Source organism: Grus americana, chromosome 5, assembly GCF_028858705.1.
Source record: "Grus americana isolate bGruAme1 chromosome 5, bGruAme1.mat, whole genome shotgun sequence".
NCBI lineage: Eukaryota > Metazoa > Chordata > Aves > Gruiformes > Gruidae > Grus > Grus americana.
Window position 1 is genome coordinate 13245473 of NC_072856.1, and position 24258 is coordinate 13269730.

The 24258-nt window shown below is 38.1% G+C and overlaps 1 protein-coding gene across 11 annotated transcripts in view; it reads left to right on the forward strand.

Annotated features, from left to right (window-relative positions):
• TRIM66 (tripartite motif containing 66) overlaps positions 1-24258 on the forward strand; it is a 64735-nt gene that overhangs the window by 14427 nt on the left and 26050 nt on the right. For 9 of the 11 annotated variants that reach the window (XR_008577293.1, XR_008577297.1, XR_008577299.1 and 6 more), the window contains 8 exons: positions 4811-4958; positions 9416-9548; positions 10185-10301; positions 11932-12046; positions 13397-13543; positions 13689-13806; positions 15153-16042; positions 17008-17169. Coding sequence is in view for 4 of the 11 variants with exons in the window: in XM_054826878.1 (XP_054682853.1) it covers positions 4811-4958; positions 9416-9548; positions 10185-10301; positions 11932-12046; positions 13397-13543; positions 13689-13806; positions 15153-16042; positions 17008-17169 (1830 nt within the window). In the remaining 7 variants the exon portion in view is untranslated. The remainder of the gene's footprint in view (positions 1-4810; positions 4959-9415; positions 9549-10184; positions 10302-11931; positions 12047-13396; positions 13544-13688; positions 13807-15152; positions 16043-17007; positions 17170-24258) is intronic. The other 2 variants (XM_054826879.1, XM_054826880.1) reach the window with 2 other exon arrangements.

Sequence of the window (24258 nt, forward strand, 5' to 3'; positions counted from 1 at the left end):
TAGTGAACAACAGACACTCTTACTCTCTCTGCACTAATTAATTCATGCCTAGAGATGGACATACTGCCTTCATAGTATTTTTAACTTTATTTGAAGAATGAGTTTGACTCTATATACTTAAAATAGAGTTGGTTAAAAAATATTGATACTAGTGGCATAGGAGTGGATCTGTGACAATATATTAGGAAGATACTGAATCTCTTGGATTCTTCATTGTCCCCTTTCTGCTCTCAACACGAAGTAAACAGAAACAGACTATTGGCTGAATGATTACACCAAGATTACCCATTAGATCCTGTGGGCAATTATAATTTTCTGATTGCCTGTTTTAATGATAAAAAGTCACATCATATTTCAGTTTCCCATTGGGGAGTGGATGCAAAGGGTAATTGGGAAGCATAGGATTAGTGCTTTGTATTGACAATGTACATAGATGTTAACTAGCCAGTTAACAGGCAGAACTATCCTCACAGTTTTTTAGTTGTTACTACTTTGGGTCACAAGGAGGGACAGAGAAAGGTATGTATTTCTTCCCCCTGTTAGAAAACAGGATTCCATTATTTGCATGAATAAGATTTATTTCAGAATGTAGTAGTATTACCTGTAGCTGGGAGTTAAAACAGGTGAAAACTTATAAAAACTATTCTGTAATCTGCTGACTGCTTTATCCAAAGTGATCCAAAGCAAGGGAAGAGTAACAAAGAAGCAGGGATACTGGGCTTCACCTTCTGAACCAGCTCCTGGACCTTAGTCTCTTTTGTACTTCTGATTCCTAAGTAAACTGGATAGCCACACCACATTGGTATTCAGTTTCAGGGCCTTTGGGTGAGGGGGAACACTTGTTCCATAATGTAGGACAGAAGATCTATCTTTCCACTCCTCTCAACTCCTGTAGGGGCAGCAATAATTTGTAGGTCAGTTCTGTCCTGTGCAGAAGGCTTGACACTTGCTCAGTGACATCGTTGCAAAAAAGTATAAAGGGGATGTACTTCTTTCCTGTCAACAATTTCTGTGTTTCATTTTCTCCGTTATTAAAAAGAAAACAATGTGTAACCTAGTCCATGGAGTGTTCTGGGGAAATTAAAAAATTAATGCAAGCAAAATGTGTTGACATCTTCAAGTGTAAGGTGCTTGAAGAGCACTGGGTCTGGCTGAGACGGAGTTAATTTTCCCTGTGGCAGCCCTCACAGTGCTGTGCTGTGTATTGGTAGCTATCGAGGTGTTGATAACACACCAGGGTTTTGGCTACTGCTGGGCAGTGCTCCCACAGCATCAAGGCTGTGTCTCCAACGTTTCCGCCTCCTCAGCAGCAGGCTGAGGGGAACAGGATCTTGGGAGGAGACACAGCCAGGACAGCTGACCCAAACTGAACAAGGGATATTCCATACCATATGATGTCTGCTCAGCAATAAAAGCTGAGAGGAGGAGCAAGGGTGGGCATTTGTAATTTATGACACTTGTCTTCTGGAGCAACTGCCACACCTACTGGAGCCCTGCTTCCCGGGAAGTGGTCGGACATCGCCTGCTGATGGGAAGTAAAGAATAAATCTTTTCTTCTTCCTTTGCTTCCATGCATGGCCTTTGCTTTTGCTTTATTAAACTGCCTTTATATTGACCCATGAGGGGTTTTTTCCATCTTATTTTCTCCCCACCTGTCCTGCTGAGGGGGGGGAGTGATAGAGTGGCTTGGTGGGCACCCAGCGTCCAACCAAGGTCAACTCACCACAATAACTTTTAAATAAACAGGAAGAGGTTTATTCACATGCACTCTTCAAAGAGAAAAAGAAAATTCATAAGATATTGCTGAATGTTTAGAATGCTCGTATTCTACTGGGATTTCTTAATTACCATGACTCACATCATTTACCTTTCAATGAGAATTTGTGTAGAAAGGAAATCAAATGAGAATATCTAATATCTTCAAAAGCAGTACATTATTTTTTTCAAACCTTCTTTAAAATAAGGTTTTTCTTTTCTGTAATCCCTTAGGAGTCCTAAGAGCAGTTCAGCAAAGCAGATTTCTCACTGGAGCATAGGAGTATCCTAGAGGGACTTGTGAACATTCCTCATAGGTTTTAGCTTACTTCCTTTTTATTAACAGTCAAGTCATGTATCAGTGAAGCTTGCTTACTGTCTTTTAACCACCATCCCCACCCCCCCAAAAAACCCCCTAAAGCCGTAGTTTCACCATCAGTGATATCGAAAGGAGAAGCACTAGCTCATCCAATTGAGACACAGCTGAACTGCCATCATTTTCTTAATTTACCTAATATGTTCAAATGGGAATCTGTCAAGGCTTGTAACAAAGTGTTTGGAAGCAAAATGCTTCTCAGTGTGTGAGATAGTGAAGCATAAATGATAAAATGTACTTTATACCAGCAACAGGAGTTTCAAAAATATGCAATTCAGAATCTCTTGCCCAAAAGCACATTTCCACATCATAAATAATGTAACTCTGGGAACACTCTGTGCTCTGCAACTTAAAAGTAATGTTAACACAGTATAATGCTAATATAAGTTCTAGTCAGTCTGACAGCTGAACAGTTACAGGTAAACCTGTGATTAAGCAGTTTTGGTTATTGCAGAGAAGGCAGAGCATCCCTTAACTTTTGACCTGTTCCCTAAACTGGTCCTTCATGGGTACATTTTAGATTAGACACTTCTTTTTATATAACAAGCTTTGCTTCCCAGAATAAATACCCTTGAATTTTGGTTATATAAGTTTTATTAGACTTTTTGGTTTAAATTATTACATATAACTTTTGGAAAACACTGTTTATAAGCAAATGGCTAAAATAGAATGGCTTACACAAATACTTCCCTACCTAGACAAACACACACATTTAAAGCTTTACTTTGTTGTCTTATTGTCAAGAATTGGCCAGTCTCTTTGAAAAAGATTGGGAATACTTACAAACTCTTGAACAATGAGTCAAGAGACCTGTTATGAAATCCCAGCCCCACTGAAGGGATTGGTAAAATTTAATTTCAGCAGAACAAAACTTTTTTTTCTTGTGCTGAAGTGAATCACAACTTAACTCACTTGCGTCTCAGAATTTAGGTGAACATAGATTTTAAATCATGGCTTTAACATTAAGATAACCAGAAAAGAAATGTGATGGTTCTTCCTTCAGGCTTTGTGTTCCCTGAGACACTGCAAAGAGAAACACTTCTATTAAATTCACCAAGGTTTGCATCAGGGCTTATGTGCTGAGCGCACGCTGGTATATCCTTTTGTTCACATTTCCCATCAGAATAGTTGGGATGCAATCGTAACTCAACTGAAGATAAACGGATGCCCAACAGAAGGGACACCATAGGAAGTAATTTTGCCATCTATTATTAATTGCTTGTGTAGCCCTGAGTAGTAGCAATATTCAGGAACTATGCATAAGTACAGTAGATACATTGTAACCTTGTAGGAAATGTCTGAGTTTGATAAAGTAGGGGCAAAACTTTTATGCTTTGATGATGGTAAAATTACATCACTATCTTCACTCTGCCCATTAGTACCTATTTGTGGTTATGGTGAGTCAAAACCATTAATATGAGGAGTTTTCCAACAAGGTATTTTATGCCTAGTGCAAATCTTTTTTAAAAGAAGTATTGAGTTCATTCTAGATACCAAAGATCAAACTACCCGCTTCATTTACGTGCTGCTGTATTCATTTCCACTTTAGTGACACTTCCAGACAGCATGGCCGGTATAACAAAGGGCACTCCTAAATTTTTGAATCAATAGAGATGATCATTAATTAAGGTTTCCAGTTCTTCTTGTGTTCCTGTGTCTTAAGTTTCCAGTTTACCACATGTGATACCAATATACAAATTGAGCTAATTTCTGCTCAGCTCTTTAGAGAATAGGAACTAAGTTTTTCATTAATACTATGTGGGTGTCCCCATATTGTTTTCTAAATTGCCTTACCATTGACATGTTTTATGTATTTTTCTGACAGTTACACTGTATCAGAGTGATTCATACAATGCTAAAGCAAATCAAGAAAGCTCTGACTTTGAACAAAGCAATGTAGATTTAGAGTAACTCTGCTGAAGTAGCTCCGATTTACATTCATATACTTGAAAGCAGAAGTGGATTCTAGCCTATGGATTTTTTAGATTGTTAATAAATAATTAATAATGGACAGAAATTAATGAATGACATGGAAATGATATGGTAAAATGTTTCTGCATAATGTGATTAGAAAGGAAATGGTAGTTAGATTAAAAAACTCTTTAACACTTCAAATATTTACTTGGCAACCTAGACTATTTTTTGAGGTAGGAAACATCTATCTAAATATATATACGTATATAAAAGTAAGGTGTACACTAATTTGATGTGTTAAAGCCATCAGTAAGTAGTACAACACTAACAGAAAGGGATTACAAAGCACACCGCTCATTTTCAAAAGTAACTTTTAATGTAACCTTCCTTAACTGAAATCAGACAAGTCTTATTTCATAGCTTTATGTCTTTTCTGTTCACAAGAAACAAATCATTGTGATTATTTCTTGAGTTCACATGTAACATGGACTGTAGAATTTTGTTGAATAATTCTTGCTTCATGTCTTAATTATGCTTGATTGTGCTAGGGCACAGAAAGACAACCAATTTGATTTAAGAGCTTCAAATCTTAATTTTATACTGTTCCCTTTTACGACAATAACCAGACTCTTAAAATCACTTGAATTGCATTAGTCTGAGGAAGGAAAATATTAAGCTTGCCAATCCAAATCATAGTCTATTAGAGATAACAGTTTGTATGGCTAATTTGTTATCCTTGTATGTAATTGCACTTTTTGTTCTTAGAGCTGCTCCACGTGTAAAGAGAAGAGACCTGCTCACAGTCTCTGTACAAGCTGCAATAAGTGGTTGTGCAGCTCCTGTACAGAGGAACACAGACATGGCAAGGAATCTGGAGACTGCTTCCTGTCTGTATCCCTGAAGGGCTGCACAGGTACCAAAGACACGCTTTGAAATTTTGTTTCTTCTCGTAACAGCTATTCTGTTGGAAAAGGAGCAGCTGCAGGCTCTGTGCCACAGACATCGTGCTCTGTGTGTGTGACTCAGAAGGATATGCGTGTGTCAGTGAGAGATTATGGGATTTTTCTATAACTTTAAGGCCATTGTCACAATCAGCATTCCACAGTCTTTGAAAAATTTTGGATATTTGTGTTTACAGAGACATTTTTTTCATACGCCTTTTCAGTCTATGAAGTCATGGGCTAGGATTTGGTAGCCTACCACAGCAACAGGCCTTGCTCTTTCAGTATTTCTGTCCTACTTTGGGTAATTTCTGTCAGGAAAATAGCATAAAGCAATTCCCATGCTTATAGGTAAGGTGTGGGAGGGAGAGTCACAGACAGCAAAAGGCTATGATCACTATAGGATTCCTTTTCTAAACCTGGAGTGAAAAACGTATTTCCTGAGCATGGTCACTATATTGCCATCAGCAAGCACAAATGAAGCCCACTAGCAAATATGTCTCATCCCTATACAATGATGATCCACAGAAAGTATTATCATCTCCTATTACTGCTCATTATTTTCTTTACTTATATGCCAGAAACCTGCTGAGGATTATGCTAACTGAAACTTATGTAAACAATTTGTAACCTAAAATAAGAGTTTTGCAATTTTATACAATCACTTAAGTTTACATTTTGCTCACATATGAAGTTATTTGTGCTAGAAAGTTTGTGCTACGCTATCATCCTTCTTCATAAGGAAGATGAATGACAGAACAAGGAATAAACATAGGTGTGGCCCACTGATTATACATTTTATTTTATTTTTTTAATCTTTTTTTTGCTTTAGGATTTTGCTTGTAGAAGCCTATACTTTATGCTTGCCATAGATGGAGTTCTTTTAAGTCCTGGATGTTCATATTGAACAGAGTTTGAGGCACTTGAGGCATGAAGTGCTGCTGCCAAATAGAGTGTAAACAACAACAACAAATGTCTGTAAGAATAGTAATAATAAAAAAGCACAGATGACACTTAAATGTTTTCTGTGTCTTTTCCAGAGAATAATATAAACTGAAGTCCCCCCCAGCCCCCCTCAAATGCCCTGATTGGATGGACGATATGTTTTTCTTCTTGAGCCAATGGGAAGATAAGGACTGTGGTTTTCAGGCTCCAAATGTTTATAATTTCATTTCACTTTGAGTAAGATTATCAGCTCATATTTTTGACAAATAGTGGTAACCTGTGGCTTAGTTGTGGTTTTGTGTGTGCTGTGTAAATAAAAAGATACAAACACATAAACAAAATGTTTCTCATCTTTAGTCCTAAATTCTGTGTGCTAAAAAAAAAAAGAACAAGGAGGTTGATAGTGTATATATAGGCTAGTTAATCTAAAAAATGATTGGGGGATGTAATCTGTGCTTTTAAAATTATTATTATTTATGAATATGTTATTTATTTAGGACATAGATATCTCCTCAGGATATTTCAAAGAAAGCAAATACTAGGATATACTAGAACTCAGGCTGATACTTTTTTTTTTTTTTCTTTTTAAATTCTGGAAATAAAGCATTCTCTGCTTTCAGATTCAGTAGCTACCTTCAGTCTGTGTATGGTGCTTCTGAACAACAGCCACCAACTTTGTGGACCCCTGTAACCATTAGGGGACTCTCTATCCCATTGATCTTGCACCTTGCTTTTCCAAAGTTGACATCAACTGGTCTGAGGAACAGATATTTAAAACTTTGTTAATTATTCAAGAGATTGACCTGAGATAAAGAACATATATGCTGTAGAAAATGGTGACTTAAATGACGTTAATTCAGAATTTAGGGCAACTGAACTTTCCCTGTTCTTCAAGTGAGGTTCTTTTAAAGAAGCCAACATGGATAGTTGTGGTCAAGGTGTCTACTCTAGAAAAAACAGGCTTGTGCCCTTGTTTAGCGTCTGATTTGTGAGAATTCAACTTATTTTAAAACTGAAGAGTGTAGCTCTGAGCTGAGTATAAGGTAGGTCAAGAATACCATGGCTCAATGTGAGTTCTCACTGATACGTCATATGAATCAGGGAATTACTAGTGGCAGACACTGTGGGTCTGTGTTGTAATTAGATAAAATTGATTTTTATCCTTAGTTTGCATTTGAAATCTGCTTGTTTCTCAAATCTGACACAATACTAAAACCCCCAATGATTTCTCTGGGATGATTACAATCATCCAAAGGCTGAAGAACCCTTCAGAGAGAGAAAAATGGAGAAATTATTATATAAGATTGTGACTAGACTTCATTATACTTGGACCTTAAAGACTGCATCTCATTATAAGTTGGAGTTTAATATTGATAATTTGATCCTGAGTTTTCAGAAAAACAGCTTGCATGTTCTGCAGGTGCTGAACACTTAGAGGGGCTTTTCCAACTCATAAGAATTGAGATAGTTGTTATGGACTTTTTATTTTTCTTGTAAGATATAATATCTGACCCCATAGGGGAGGAAAAGATGATCTTTGACATCCACCTTGGTTATATTGGTTATGCAACCTACTGAGTTACATATTACTTGCATCGTCAGCTGCAGGTTGTAGTGCAAAAGTACATATTTGCAGTACAATCAAAAGAAATCTGCTGTTGAAGTGAGTTGCTTGTACCTTGATAGAAAAAAAATATTGGAGTGGGCTAATAAAACCTCTGATCCAATTTCCTCTTTTAATAATTCTATCTGTTAGCATTTGATTCAATAATAATATGAAACAATAAACTTCCCTGAAGAATAAAGCATGATAGTCTAGTAAATAATTCATAACAATGTAAACTATGTAATGCTGTTACATAAAAATCTTGGCCTAATCTATCACAAATTATCTTCTTGCACATTGTATTAAGGCAGCAGATGGGAAAACCAATTGAACTGGAGGAATTAAATTTTCCATCTCAGAAATATTTAGAGTAGATAGCAATCTAAAAAGTAGGAAATTTGGCATATTTTCATTAAAGCATGACATGTATTTTCTCCATATTTTCATTCACTTTGTTCGCCATCAGATTTTCTTAGCCTTTCTACTTCTATATTATGTATTTTCCAATTTGAAAATAAAGTAACCAAATTAGTATAGCTTGCTGTATGCAATGTGTCTGTATTATTGCAACAGTATCACTTCAGAGGCTTTATTCTATAAAGGGCTCCATTTTCCTACAGGAGAGTATGGTCCCTGCCACATGTTGATTTTTTAAAATTTTTTTTAAATGTTTAGATAGGTAAGATGGGTTTGGTCTGAGAAAATGGAAACATTTTTCTTTTCTCATTTTATATGAGTAAATAATGGTATATAAGTAATTTTTTATTTCATTTATAGTTTATATCAATGTGTTAACGATGATTGTTTTGTTTAATTTCTCGTGTGTTGGTAAAGAATAATGGGATAGTGTCTCTGTAGGAATACTTTGAGGATGCAATCACGTGCTTTTCTTGTCCCCATATATGTCCCTATATGCTAGTAATGTTGATGGTTCTGTGGACAGAGGATTTGAACATTGACCTGCATAACTCTGTCACTGTACTTTATCATTGCTTGTGCTTTTTGATGATTTTGAGAAAAAGATGGTTTTTTCACTAGCAATAACATGGAGGTCCTTGCACTGGTTAATAAAATAAGGCTCTGGAGTCTGCATTTTTTGGGATCCAAGAAAAGAGCTTTGCCCTCCCTGCCTTAGCTATTAATGTAGATGTACTTGTGAATGCCTAACTGCAGTGGAAGAGGTTTTGGTTTAGCATAGGTTTTTTGCATTCTTTCATTGACAGCATTCCTTCTTTCTAAAACAATTCTACCGTATCCAGGAAAGAAGACAAGAATAGATTGTACAGGAGCAACGCTTCCACTTTACATATCCACTGTCCATTCTTACTCTTCATCACATTACTCTTTAGAAAATCCTTTTAAGAACAGGTTTTAGTGCCTAATATCAATATCTCCTAGCTGCTGAAGTTTATATACTGCATTTACAACCAACACAAGTTTGAAAAGCAATTCCCCATATGACATTCTGAGAACAAAGGATTTCCTTCCTTCTGCTGTGACTTCAGGCTTATTTAATCTATTTGCTTTTCTATGTTTCACAATACAGTTTTGTTGACTGGCTTGCCAGACCAGGGAATTCAAAATTGTGAGGCAGCTGCCCAAAATCAAGAGAGATATTTAAAACTCATGAGAGTTTAGAAGACAATATGAATTTGGTTTGATGACTTCTTTCTGAACCCCTTTGATATGCTCAGTTTGTATGATGTATAAGGCCAGGAAATATAAATAAACTCTGCTTTGTGTAATCGAATGTTTCCAGGGTCTGGGTCTTTTAAAAATAACATCAAGACTTTCAATAAAATTGTGAGAGTTTGGAAACTTTTTTCTGAACTATAATAGTAATCCTTGTCCATGACACCATTGCTTTATATTCCTCAGCAACTGAAAATGAAGCAAGCGAGTTTTCCTTATTTTGTCCAGTGCACACTCAAGAGCCACTCAAGCTGTTTTGCGAGACCTGCGATACCCTTATGTGCCGCAGCTGCCTTCTGACAGAGCATAAGGAACACAGGTACCACACATTGATTGCTTAATCATAATCCTGTCTAATGCTTGAGCTAATTTAAATTTAAGACTGTTCATCTGCAGTTCCTGTCAGCTGAAGTTGCAGGCTGGTCCAAACTTAAAAGCCACAGCGAGCTCAGTTCAGTTGTCTTATGCCCAAGCAGTGTAACACATGGGTTACTGCCCTAACAGAATCACTCACTACTCTCTGCAGTGTGTACCTTCCCAATTGTATTGTCTGCCCAGATATTATGTATGCATGTATATAGTTCCTCGTGATTGTGCTCAAAGGCAAAAGTTGAACTCAATACTTAGCATGGTTCAAATATTTCTGTTTGTCTTTATCCAAGACATGACTGTACAAGACTGGAGTTACCAGCACTTAAGCATGCTGCTTGCCTGTAGAAGTGTATGAGCCATGTAAGGAATTGTCTATACACAGTGACACTTTTTGTGAGATGAGTCTGCCTATGTAAGGAGCGATAAAGTTTAGCTGTCACAGAGAACATTTGTAGTAGGAAAGAAGCAGGGGACCATGTCCAGACAGGTATTAAGGCAGCTGGTCCCCTAAACATATCAAGTGATAAGTTCATTACTTATCAACAGAAAAAAAACGGTGTGAGAATTTCCCCTTCTTTCATAGGTTCAGACATCTTGATGAAGCTTTGCAAAACCAGAGGGTTATCCTGGAAAATGTCATAACTAAAGTGGAAGAGAAAAAAAATGGGATTCAGGTTTCAGCTAAACAGATTGAAGACAGGTAATTGCTATGCTTTTTTTTTTTTTTTTTAAGAAAGTGGGCAATCAGTAAAAATGTTATTTTTACTAAATGTAGGTTAACAAAAGTAAATGCAGATGCTCCATTTTTTTTTTTCTTGGAGGGCAGGAAATAACAAGAAGATTAAAAATAACAAATTCATGTTTAAGTGGTACTGGCAAGTCGTGGCATTTTAATACATGATTCCATAGTCTTTATAAGGCACGTGACTTCAGAGTTAAGATTTCTTTGTAGAATCTGTTTCCGAACTAGAATTTGAAAAGATTAGAAATAAAAACTATTTTAAAAATAGCTTATTTCTTCAAGAAACCTCAAAACAAGCTGCAATTCCAGTCAAGACTAGTATAAAAATGAAAATATTTCATTATATGAACTGAATTTCAGCTACTGGTTATGTATTTGTTAGCAACTGGATCTCTTCTGCATTAATAAAACCATTTCAAACACCTTGAAAGAGTACAAATCTATTTGTACTATAGTATGAAGTGAAAGTTTTTTGACTATGGCTTCTGCCTGTGTATGTTGACCAAGAACTTAAGACTGTGCTTGGCACGATATTTGAGAGAGTCAATCACATTAGCATGTCACATCCAGAGAGAAGTGGTCAACAGCTCAGCATCCAGATGGAGATCAGTGATGAGTGGTGTCCCTCAAGAGTCCGTATTGGGACCAGTGCAGTTTAATATCTTCATCTATGACACAGACAGTGGGATCGAGTGTACCCTCAGCAAGTTTGCAGATCACACCAAGCTGAGTGGTGCAGTTGACACGCCTGAGGGACAGGATGCCGTGCAGAGAGACCTGCACAAGCTCGAGAAGTGGGCCCATGTGAACCTTGTGAGGTTCTGCAAGGCCAAGTGCAAGGTCCTGTGCCCGGTATCAAGACAGGCTGGGGGATGAAGGGTTTGGGAGCAGCCCTGCCAAGAAGGACTTGGGGGTACTGGTAGAAGAAAAACTGGACATGAGCCAGCAATGTGCACTTGCAGCCCAGAAAGCCAAACATATGCTGGGCTGTGTCAAAAGAAGCATGGCCAGCAGGTTGAGGGAGGTGATTCTGCCCCTCTACTCCATGAAGATAGGTTGAGAGAGTTGTTCAGCCTGGAGAAGAGAAAGCTCTGGGGAGACCATATTGCAGCCTTTCAATACTTAAAGGGGGCTTATAAGATGGGAACAAACCTTTTAGTAGGGCCTGTTGCAATAGGACAAGGGGTAAAGATTTTAAACTAAAAGAGGGTAGATTCAGACTAGATATAAGGAAGAAATGAGGTTTGTGAAACACTGGAACAAGTTTCCCAGAGAGGTGGTCGATGCCCCACCCCTGGAAACATTCAAGGTCAGGCTGGACAGGGCTCAGAGCAACCTGATCTAGTTGAAGATGTCCCTGCTCATTGCAAGGGAGTTGGAACTAGATGACCTTTAAAGGTCCCTTCCAACCCAAACCATTCTATGATTATGTTTGAAGAGAAGTGTGGGAGAACTTGCGGGAAATGGTACAACTTTCATTGGAGATCTCTGTCAATAGTTAGATCAGTTCTGTAACAAACAACTACTAAGCTCTGAATAAATGACATACCAGTTGGCTCATCCAGGGATGTGTATCTCTTACCCATAGGTTGCTTGAAGTAAAACATTTATACAAAAAGGTAGAAAATCAAATAAAAATGGCCAAGATGGTTTTGATGAATGAAATCAATAAACGAACAAACATCCTTCTTGAACAACTTGAAGTAAGTAAGGCTAGTTTATATGATACCTTGTGAAATTAAACTAAATTAAATTTAATCCCAGTGCCAATGGAAAAGATATGGACTGTGAGAGTTATTGTCCCTTTGCTTATGTTTTCAAATATTTTCTTTCTTGCAGAATTTTATGTGGAATCAATGGTTGACAAAGATTAAGGATGAAGTGGCAAAATGCTTGCTTATCATGAGTTAACCACATTTTCTAATGCAGTTACAGAGAGTATGTGTACACCTTCTGAGTACTTACAAAACAAACTAGCTTCTGTTTTTAATGTTTAATTTATAGAAGACCGCTAGCAGTATACTTACAGTTTTGAAAATGATCCTCTGGTCTACTTTCTGTAACAGAGCCTGCAGTTTTGACTCTTCAGTTTTTGGATGTCCAGTTGAAGCATATATGATTTTATTTTGAAACACGCTGAGCACAAAAATTGCTATCAGATCTGATCAGAATTTCCAGTTCTCAGTTATTCTTGGGTAATTTTAGCAAGTTTTGGAAAGACAAGGCACTCGGTGCTTGCTGGCTACCTTTGAACTTACATATTTGACTCAAACATAGCTACTCAGCTAAGTAGCTTTACAAAAAGAGAAACCTATGTTCTCATTTCAGTATTATTAAACATTAAGTAAATTCAGTGTTCATGTGTTTTGACAACATTTCAGTGTTTGTCTGAGTTATAGCCACAACCAAACTGTGCTTATACTTGAAGTATATGCACAGTGCACAGTTGAAGTGCATGTAGGGGGCATCAAATGAAATCGGGAGGTGCTGGGTGCAAGTCAAACAAGGGCAGATAGTTCTTCATGTAATTGATAAATAAGTGTGGAACTCCTTGCTGAAAAATATTGTGCATGGGTTCAAAAGTAATTAGACAAATTCATAGATAAATATACTGAGGATGATAATGTAGCCTCTGGTTTTGTGGTCCCTAAATCATTAATTGCTGGAGACTGGAAGACTATTCTGAGGAAAAGCTGCATACTTCTCCTCTTTTTATATTCTTTCTTGGGTCTCTTCTGTTGTGTATCATAAGAGACAAGAAAGTGGTCCAGGTCCAAATTTGACCCAATTTCTACAGCTTTCTTGGGTTACGTTATTCTGTTAAACCAAGGCCAGAATGATGTAGGTTGGTTGCTCCTGGAGAAGTCATTGTTCTTCCTGAATTCAGACATTTCTGTTCAATAGGATTTGCTTTCTTTTTGTCATTGGTGGTTTAAATGGATTGTAAATAACAGTGTCTCTGCAAATAATGCATAATGTAGTGCCAATGATTGTATGCATTATGTGCATCTGAAGAATGACAACTATCTTCTACTGATTCACATTATTAACAGAAAATCACCAGTGAAAGGAAGCAGAAATTGGAGCAACAATTGCAAGGTGTTGTGGTTTTAAGCAGACAGGTAGACCATGTGCAGAACTTCATCAGTTGGGCAGTATGCAGTAAAAACAGCATCCCATTTCTCTTCAGTAAAGAGCTGGTAAGAGCAATACTTATTTTCTCAGTAAATTGAAATTGTGCAGTAAATGTGAGAACTGTTTTAAGGATTTAATGTTTCTCAAACAAAACATTTTTCATGATCTTATAATTGCGAATAAAATCATAATCCTTTGATTTGTCACCAGATTGTATTTCAGATCCAGCGTTTGTTAGAGACAAACTGTAACACAGACTTAGGCCCTCCTCTGAAGATCAAATTTACTTGGGATCCCTCCTATTGGACTAAACAACTGTCCAATCTGGGTAAGAAAAATACATTGTTGTTTATTAGGCAAGTGCCCAAAGCTAGACAAGACAGATCTAGACAATACAGTACTTTCCCTAAAGTGGTCTTTTTTGTTTTGGCTTCTAGTTTTGTACCTCTTGCCATGTTCTGAAGAAAAGCTAGTGTGGTTGAACTTTCCTGGTTTTCCCTCCAGTTGTATCAATTCACCTATTAAAAGACATTGTTATATATAAATAGTACCTTATAAACATTACCTAGAAATACGGTCTTTAAATATCATCTTTGATGTTCTTACAAATTCACAATGGAAGAACATAACTACTAGTTTAGTGGAAACACTGTACAGGACTAAACAAATAGCATTTAACTGAAATTACTTAAAATGTATCGTCACTGGCTATCAAACAGCCTTGACTTTGCCCAATGTATTTGAAATTCGGTTCTGTTCCAGCAAGCTATAGCTCTGTACAATGCTGACTCTGGCAGTCATGTAAGGAGCACCCTGGGGGAAATGGAGTATCTGCAGTGGGCCTTGTGCTATTGCCTCTGCCTCACCCAGGGGTAGTTGGGCTCAGTCGTGCTTGCGCTCCTTAGATCCTTTAGTATCTTAGTGGCAAAGGGACCCGAGCAATGCTTGAGACACAATTAACGGGCACAAAGATGGCTCTAAGACATTGGCTGTGTAGTAAGTACAGTGTTATTTATATAATGAATGTGCATACTGTGACTTTGTTTCCCACTAGCTATAAATTTCCAAACTGCAGTGGGTTTTTACAGTAAATTCAGTTCGGTGGGCCGATCAATGATCTGAAAGATTGGTTCTCTTCCCATTTTAAGATATTTAAAACTAGATAGAGTAAAACACTATCAAAAGTATTACAGGGAATAATCTTCTCTTGACTAAAAGCATGGACAAGATCAGTTCATAGGTCGCTTCTATTTCTAGCTTTTACGATTCTCACCTACATAACATTAATCTCTTTTATTTTTGTCACTTTCACCCTGGAAGCAGTCTTTTGTACCTGTGCTTATGGATGAGAAGAAATGCTCGTAGTGTAGTAAAAAATGAAAGTATAAGCCATATCTATATGTTAAAATAAAATAAGTTGAGGTCAGTTTTTCAAAGCATTTGCTGGTAATTCAACCATGAGTTCCACTGACATCAGTGGGAGTTTGCTATGATTTTAAATCACTGAAAAATCTTGAAAAATTTGTCTTGAGGGTATGTCGAAGGACTGTTTGGATAGGATATTTTAATATCTTTTATTTTTGAAATGAAGACAAGGAAATGCCATTGTTCACAGTTTTTACTGTGTAATTTTGTCAAGATTGTAGGAGGGAGTAAATTTGCTGTTTTTTCCAGGAGGTTTCACTATGGAAGGTGGACACGTTTCTCACTCAGATGTGCTAGTCTGTGGAAACGTGCAAGGATTACAGACCTCCTTGTATCATGGGCACCGTTCCTCAGCATCACAGCTGGAGCCCGTGAATAGCCAGCCACATCAGTTTCCACCTGCAGTTCAGTGTCCTATGCCTGTGTGTTGCTCGCGCTGCCTCAGCATACCTCACCCAAACAAAGCTCAACCTTCTTACCAAGACATAAACCGCCATCAAAATTTTCGACAACCTCCTGAAATGCATCAGCAGCACTTTCCTCTGCAGTACAGCATGCAGCAACATGACAAAGAACAACGGGGTGGCCCCCAGCCTGTGAAGCTAACACAGTCTGCACTGGAACAGCAGTCACTGTCAGAGCCAGAGAACATGTCTGGGAGGATGGGAAAGCGCTTACCGTCCCAGCAGCTGCAGCAGGCTGCCCCCCTGGGCTATGCTGTTGTATCGCACGAGGCTCAGCAAGTTCACACGAGCCATTCACAGCCGTTCCGCACACAGGCTTCTTTGCAGACATCAACTGTGCAAGTGCAACTTGGTCATCTCCAGAAGATAAAATCTAACCACTTGCAGCAGCCGCCACAGCAGCAGCAGCTGCCACCAGCATCACCACCATCAGGTCAGAATGAGAACACGCACAAACAAGTCATCCAGCAGAGCCTGGACATAATGCACCACCAGTTTGAACTGGAGGAGATGAAAAAGGATCTGGAGCTGCTTCTGCAGGCCCAAGGACAGTCTAGCTTGCAGCTGAACCAAGCCAAGCCACCTCAGCATGTTCAACAGACCATAGTTGGTCAAATCAACTACATAGTAAGGCAGCCAGCCCCAGTTCAGCAACAAATCCAAGATGAAGCACAAGTAAGTTCTCTAAAAGTTCTTTCCTATTGTGTTTAGTCAATGTAAGCTCAGAAATGGGAGACACCTTTGAGATTTCATGTGTTCGGTTGAACTTTCTGTTGTCTTGTCTATGTATTCAGCAGAGGCTTCATGCCTCATCCAGATTGGGCCAAAATTTTCTGTAAAGAGCTACATAAACAACCTGGATCCCAAAGATCTGAATCTCTAAATAGACAAGTTGAGCAGCAGCGGGGGGAATAAAAGGTAACAGGAGGACTGCAGTAGTCTCACTCTCCATTTCAACTTGTTTTTACTGGAAACTTAAGCCCTGAGTCCTTGAAAAAGATTCCCTTTTGATTCTGAATGATTAGTGAAAAGAGAGTGAAAAACAGCTGGTTTTGGTCTGAGAGTTATTTCCCTTTCTACTAGTAACTGCTCTTGCTACTGCATCATGTCCAATAAGATTTTCATCAGTATGCATACATGCTGTTCTGTTACGGTTTTGTCAGCAGGGCTAATTTCTTCCCTTTTGCTCTGTTGTAAGAATCCTGCTTTTGAAAAAAAGACAGTGCTTGGTGGTGAGCATCCAAACTACAAGGCAGATAAGGTGCACAATAAGGTGGCTTTGAAACTCATTCTAAACAGTGGGGATTGCAGTGGAAAGGTGACTGGGACTTCCCTTTGTGTAAATCTGTGCAGTTCTCACCTTGAATAGCTCTCAAAGTGGCTTACCTGTAGGGGCAGACTGCACGCTTTTGGAATAATTGTACATTTCAGCAGCTTTATTAACTTCTTTTTTTAATTCATTAATGTTTGAGAGAACTCTTTATTAATTTATCTCTCTGCTTAGGGTTACTTTGAACATCTTTGGTTTTTTTAGAGTCTTTCCAGTCTTGTTATATTGTGTATGCTGTGAGTTGATGTGAATTTGTTACGTTTTTCTTTCTGAGATTTTGAAAACACAAATTCTTAATTGTGATTTGTAGGTCTGTGAGAGTTCCACTGAACTTGATGCCCAGAAGCCTGTAATTCCTCTTGACAACAGTGATAGTCCCTCCCTGCCACAGTCTCTAGATGAAGAAGCCAGTGTCAGCAGTCATTCCCCTGAGAGCACATTGCAACAATCAGCTTTCCAACCAGTGAGAAAGGTATAAAGAACTTTTTTTTTTTTAAAAAAAATACTTTAAAGGGTAAATACGATTTGATAATACTGAATATAATATGGCATTGAAATTTGCAATCAATTTGAAAAAAATTAAAAGACCGTAGAAGTTGACAGAATGACTTGTAAATCTTGGAAGACAGTCATAGCATAACCTGGTGGGCATCTCCCAGTAAGATGCCTAGACACTGTAGCCAGGATCAGCAACTGCTCTGTAAGCTGGTAGTGTTTAGTGATCTAGCTGGCATGATTGTTAAGCATGAACTGGTAAATAAATAGAATACCTATTTCTTCACTGAGTAAATTCTGTCCAGTCCCTATCTCTAGGGATTTAACTATAAGGACTTGATAACTACCATACTAACAGCAGTTAATTTGGAGGGGGAAAGGAAAAAAACCTCAGAGATTCTGATGAAATCAGACCTGAGAAACATCCTTCAAAATAGTTGCCACAGAAATAACAACACTAATTATTACTGAAGATGTGGTGTCTGAAAGGGATATAATTCTGTTATGCTCCTCCTTCTTATGCATTTATCAGCAGAAAAATAATAGATTTCTGTATCTTTAGAATATTTTGGCACATAATAGAGCTATGCTTTTATCCCTCCACCTACTGGGAGGCCCTAACTGTTGAAGAAGCAGCATAAACAGGAGGGCTTGTCTTTATCAGTAGATCCTTGCTGACTCTGGATACCACCTATGCATTTGAGGCAGAGAAGCTGCCTTTTACCTTTCCATGCAGTTTGTTTAAAACACTCCAAATAGCACGTTATAATCTGGTTGCTCAATTCTGTGCATGACTTGTGTTGTGTACCATGTAGAAGTCTCTCGCGGCTATTCTTTCTTGGAATTTGTGTGTGGAAAAGCACTTGTCTTTCCTTACTAGCCGCAGAAAGGAAGTTATTTTATTCTTTAGTACGCAGCTTTGTTGTTCCAACATATTTATGATGCAATACCCATTCAGAGAGTTGTTGGAGATCCTTTTGGCAATTGTAGAGACATGGAAAGGTAATGATTACTGAGAGTCTGGAAGCAGCATGCAAATCAGATTTGGAAGCCACAAAGAAATCTGCAATTGCTAACTTAATCTTGTAGATGTGATGGAATTTCTGGGTCAGGCAGATGGTATCGCAACATTCTGAGATGATACTCTTTGGCTCTGAACTTTCACATGTAGAAGCAGATCTCCCTTAACCTTTGATGACAGAGCACAGGACTGAGGAAAGCTATGCAAATTTTCTAGGATAGGGCCACCTTTACTTTAGGATGTGACTGTAAAAATTGAAGATACGTAACTTAAGGCCTGAGCAAGACGATAAACCCAAGCACATACTACTCTTGAAATGCAGACATACCCTCAATGTTATTTGTGAAAATGAATGGTGATGCTAACCAACTAGCTTTCAGAGGCTTTTTCTACATGCATGTTGAAGAAGCTGGCCTTTGTCTTCTGGACCTGTAAAGGAAGGTAACAGCTTAAACAAGAAAAGTCAGAAGGAGGGAAGAAAATGGAAGCAGATGTGCAAGAGAGAGACTAGTGTAGTCTGAGGGGAAAAGGAGGAGAAAAAAAGGAAGAAGGGCTGATTTGTTTCTGTACAAGTTGAGAAGGCGACAAGAGGAGGATACTCCTAGAAAAAAAAATGGAATTTTTTCTAATGGTGCTGAGAAGTGTATGCTCCTGTGTAGAAACCACAGGTGTGTCTGTTTTTTTTACTAGCTTCCTGGTACCTCTGCAAGAAATAAGGACATTCAACAGATACAGTACCCCATCTTTGGTTGTATTTGTCTCTTGTAATGAGCTGTTTGGGATGAAGCCATAACGTACTGACAGGTCTGGCAATGGCTAACTAGAAATGATAAAAGGAAACAGCACAGTAAGGAAACCCTTGAAATATATTCTTCATGAGTGCTTTTTAAAGATGTCTGACTGCTTTTGCTGACAATTAGATTAAATCTAGGTTTAAATGGGAGATTGAATCCTATTTAAAACAAGGAGATGTGTCTATTCATTCTCATCTGTTTCACCTGATTAAATATTTTCAGAGTCATCTACAGACAAAAATTTCTGTATAGGTGTTTGTCCATTTACTTTCATATGGCCTGTATTCAGAACACTTCATCTCTCTCACGTTCTTGGAGGACATGGAAAAAGTGAATGTGGAGAAGTCTAAAATACTGCACTTGGAAAATACGGTAGAGAAAATGGCTAGAGAAACCTTTTGCTACCTGGAGAAGAACTGTATTCTGCCTTTTGGAGAATAATTGATATTTAACTTCTTGGTTTTGTGTTGCAGTTCTGCTGAACCCTGGCAGCATTCCTAGTGGAGTAGGTAATTCTCTGGCTGCTGAGATTCTTTCATTAAAGAGAAAGCAGTGTGAACCAGGATGTAGCAAAACTCAGAATTAACTGTTTAGTGATATGTTTGCCAAGATCTGTCAAAAAATAAAAGCTTCCATTAGCCCAGTGGTTTCCTTTATTTTGGAGAGGGGCAAGACTTGATTGCTCATGTAATTAAATATTTGTGCATTAATTTTGAAACATGTTTACAGTATGCATTTGATACCATTGACTGATAAGTAGATGAATTGTCTGCATATGGGATCATATTTATGTGTGAAGCAATATAGAGCAGATGCTATTAATAGCTTGGGATCACAACATTACTCATAAACGGGGAAACCACAAGTACGTTATTCAGATCATCCCAGACAAGTGCTAGCGCAGCCGTTACACCACGGTGTGAGGCACTTGTATGCCATGTAAGTGCCTTTGAGTTCAAAGAACGCCTGTTCAAGTTATTCTGATGAATAATGCTGTCCCTCATTTTAAAGCTGGTTATTGATAAGCAAAAGTAGAGAAACAAAGATGAAATGCTTCACACACTTGTAAAATGTCCTCATGTGTTACATTTCACCATCTATCAGGACAAATTAAACCTAGCTTCACTGAGCAGACAGAATTTTGGCTTTCCAGTCATATAAAGTAGGGTTTTCTAGCTGGCATCAGTCAGAAACATTGGCATCAAGGCTACTGCTGTCTTAAAGTTCAGAGTAATTCCTGTCTGTGCCCACCTGCTCTGTATGCATGTGTATAGTATAGTCTCTAAACACGGAACTTCAGTTATGCATGGGTTTGTTTTCATTTGTTTCACTGTTTTTGGAACATTAATGGTGATATTTTGTCAGCCTTTCTGTCTTCCTGTGTTTTCCTCTAACTAATCTTTCTCTGTGAATTGAATTTTTTGTGCAGAATAAATGTTTCTATACTTAGACCATTGATTGTTTGATATTAAGTACTGCACTTAGCGTAACTTTGGGCTTGATTAGCACCTTTTAAGAATGCAAGGCTAGAAATGGAGGTTTTCTGCCTGTGTGCAAAATGGATAAATTTTCTCTTCACGCTCCCATGTCAGTATACTTCACTCATGTAGCTGGGACCTCTGTTTTGGATTGTGGAGTTGTTCCATCTCCATGCCTGTCAAATACCTAGCCTCTCCCATAAGAATGCCAGCAAGAGAGAGGACAAATCTCAGAATAACTTTTGTGATACCTGCACTTTTGTTCTGGGGAATCAAGCCAAGCTCTAGCAAACAGATTTTATACAAGCTATTGAATTGCTGAGTTGCAGTGTGAAAGAATGAGTACTCAATTAGATTAACAATTTTGTGGAAAGGGTTACCAACCTTCTGCAATGATATGGTCCTCCTGTTGCTTTTACATAGTATGATATTGCGTTATTAATTTGTGCACAGGACTGGAGAGGTCATCTATTCTGGAGCAGAGGCGAGAATAATAAGGTATTTTTTGGCCTAATTGTGTTTTCAGGAGTAATAAAGGGCATACAATCCCTGTTTTGCTTACATGTACCTAATTGTCATTTGTGGCTGTGATGAGCAAGAGGTCTAGAGGCTGTACCTAGCATTTGAAGAAATGTCATAATTACTGTATTTCTATAGCACAAATTTGTAGTTTGAGCCTCAACACTGCTGCAACAGACATTGGTGTTGTTGCAAGGCCAGCTGGACATCTCTCTTCCTCAGACTCCATAAGTGCACCCCTTTCTCTAGCTAGGAGCAGGGCCTTTACATCTGGGAGGGAGGATTCCTTGTCTTTTCCAGCTGTTGGGTTGGATCCTGGGCAGTGGAACATTCTGTGTCATCCCCACTCATCCTTAAAAACCTAACTGGCTTGAGCACTCGTGATTCTGCCTTCTGGGACACCGATCAGTTGTACAGCGTTTGTCAAACTCGTGTTTGGTTACATTCCTTAGCAACCTTTGAGGGTGTCTCCCCTTGAGCTAGTATTTCACCTTCTGCTTAAAATAAATCTCTGAATATGTCATGCACTGTATCAGTAAATTATTACTGAACAGCTGTATCTGTTCATTTATAGCTGTAGCCAATAGCAGATGTTTAGGAGAGGGTATAAGAAACAGACAAATATGAAGTGATCCTTTGATGATACACTATTCCCCCTTTTGAAAACCAGGACTTCAGGGACTTTCTGAACTCAAGGTTGTACCCAGACAATTGTGTTCTGTAGCTCTTCATGGACCCCTCCTCTGAATTTGTCCAATCCATTTTTGAGCCCGTTTTAAGACTATTGGTCATCTCAGCATTCTGCAGCAACTGAGTTTTGCATTGCACGAGAAACTCCTCTGTTTGCTTACTTTAAGTGTGTTGCCTGATAATTCAGTAGGATGCCTTCTAGTTCTTGTGTTAGGAAAACTGGTGAGTAATCACTCTATTTACCACCTTCATAATTTCTGTATTTTATAGGTCTGTATTGAATTTCCTCTCAAACATTTCTTTTTCAATCTGCAAAGTGACTGCTGGTCTCTCTATCATAGAATCGTAGAATGGTTTGGGTTGGAAGGGACCTTAAAGAAGTGTCGTCTTTTTTCATGGAAGCCATTCTATACTTTGGTCTTTTCTATCTTTGGCCATTTTCCCTATATTTTGTGGTTTTAATAAATCCTTTTTGAGACAGGGTGCCTAGAAATAGTAATCAAGGTGCAAGCACATGGAAATTTTGTGTAGTGCTATAACAGTGATTTTAGTATTGTTCTTTTTGGTTTGCAATAAGTCCCAGCTTCTTAGTTCAAGAGCTCTATTTGTCTCAAGCACCATAAAGTACCTGAAACGGGGAAATCCTAGAAAATATTCCATGCCATCCAAGGAGCACTCTTGAGAGCACTCTGAGAGAGGGTTCTGTTTTATTCCGATTATGTGCAATGGTGGCATTTCATGCAAGACTAATATAGTGACAGTTCATGGTGGAACCTCTCAGCCTCTCCTGGGACTTGATGTGTGTGTACTACTATGCTCTGACATGCCAGTGCTGCTGTTACTACAGGATTATCAGAGAGAACAGTTCTTCTCAATCTGCTGTAGGTGGCATTCTTGGGTATTTTGCCCCAATGCGCTTGTCCTAAGCTTTATTAGTGACAACTCTTCCATCTTTGTGGCAAGTGCTTAACTAATGGTTGTTTTGTTTTGTTTTTCTTTAAAAGCGTGTGAAATTTATGGGAGAGTGATTGGGGGGCACAGTACAGGTTTTATTTTTGTTAATATTGCACTGAGCATGTTGTGATTACTTAGTGACTGAAATTAATAATAATTTAATACCTGACCCTAGGACTGAGCTTGGGACTGCCTGGGTTTGTTGTTGGTTTTGTTTTTGGTTTTTTTTTTTCCTAATTACTATTAATTTTAGGGGGATTAGAGGTGAAGGAAATAATGATAACAGCCTGGAATTCAGGGTCCTGCAAATTCCTAAAATATCAAAATATTTTTTTTACTTTAAAGAATTGAGCTGCTTACAGCACAAATGCATTCATGCTTAATGCAATTAGGTACATTTCCCAGAATGTTAATTTAACAAAACCTTTTCCTTTGACCTGGAAAAAAGGATAAATAAAACATGATGCTTGCTCCATACAATCTCTTCCTCCTTCCGCTTTAAGCCAGCTCCAGTTTATTCAGACAAAATGTTAAGGAAGATTTGGATTCTTTTTCTCATAAAAACTGGAAAGGAAATCCTTTGGATTCTATTCTGAAATTGGGAAATACAAATAGGAAGCATGTGTAGACTGTGTTATCAGTGCTGCTGTGTGCGGTGAGTTAAACAACTGGATTGGAGTAGTACATTTGTTTAACCTCCTAGCATAATGAGCTGCCAGGGGGATTGCTCCACTTAATAGCAGCCGTTCATTACTCTGCAACCATTTGCAGCGTGTTATTTCTCTTATAGCAAAGAGAATTGGCGGTTCCTAGTTTTAGCTTTCTTTATCTATGACACTTAATGTCAACAGCCTTGAGACTTTGCCAAAACAATCCTAACAAATCCTAATCCCAGTGTTTCAAGGTAAGTATTTGCTTCTCAGAATTCTTCTGTATTAGTGCTGCATGTTTACACTGGACCTTTTTTAATGCAACAGTGATCAAAGAAATATTTGACCTGAACAATATGTTTATTTTTTGTTCTCTGAAGGCACTTTGCATGTTCTTTCTTCTTACCTTGCACTACCATAGCTATGAAATTTGTGGTAAAAGGCATTTTGGGGTGGTGATGCTGCTGCTGCCATTATATTATAAGGATCATCAGACCAAAATTAATTATGAGACAATGAGAATTCCATTTATAGTGACACAGATGTAGTTCAATGTGCCAGGCTGTACATTAAAATGTCAAAAGTTTCAAAATTAACCTACAGCTGAAGCCACCCTCTACCCAAGAGCATAATTAATGCTTGTTGTTGTTCAAAGGGTGCAATGTAAAAGCAATAGAGCTTTTATAAAACAGAGATCAGTTTTTTAAAGGCATCCCATTTGCAAAAAGTAGCTGAACTGTCAAGGGAAAAGAGAAATTTTTGCTAATGGCAAAAGAAATGATTATTTTAGGGAGTGAATTAATAGGCTATTAATGAGCCTTGTTCCCAGTGCATTGTTCACTTCACACTTGACAGCAGCTCCATGGATCAGAATGGAATGTGTCTGTTCTTAACTGTGAGTTTTAATATTTTGCACTGAAAGATCATAATGTTGCTTCATCATTAAAATAACCACAAAAT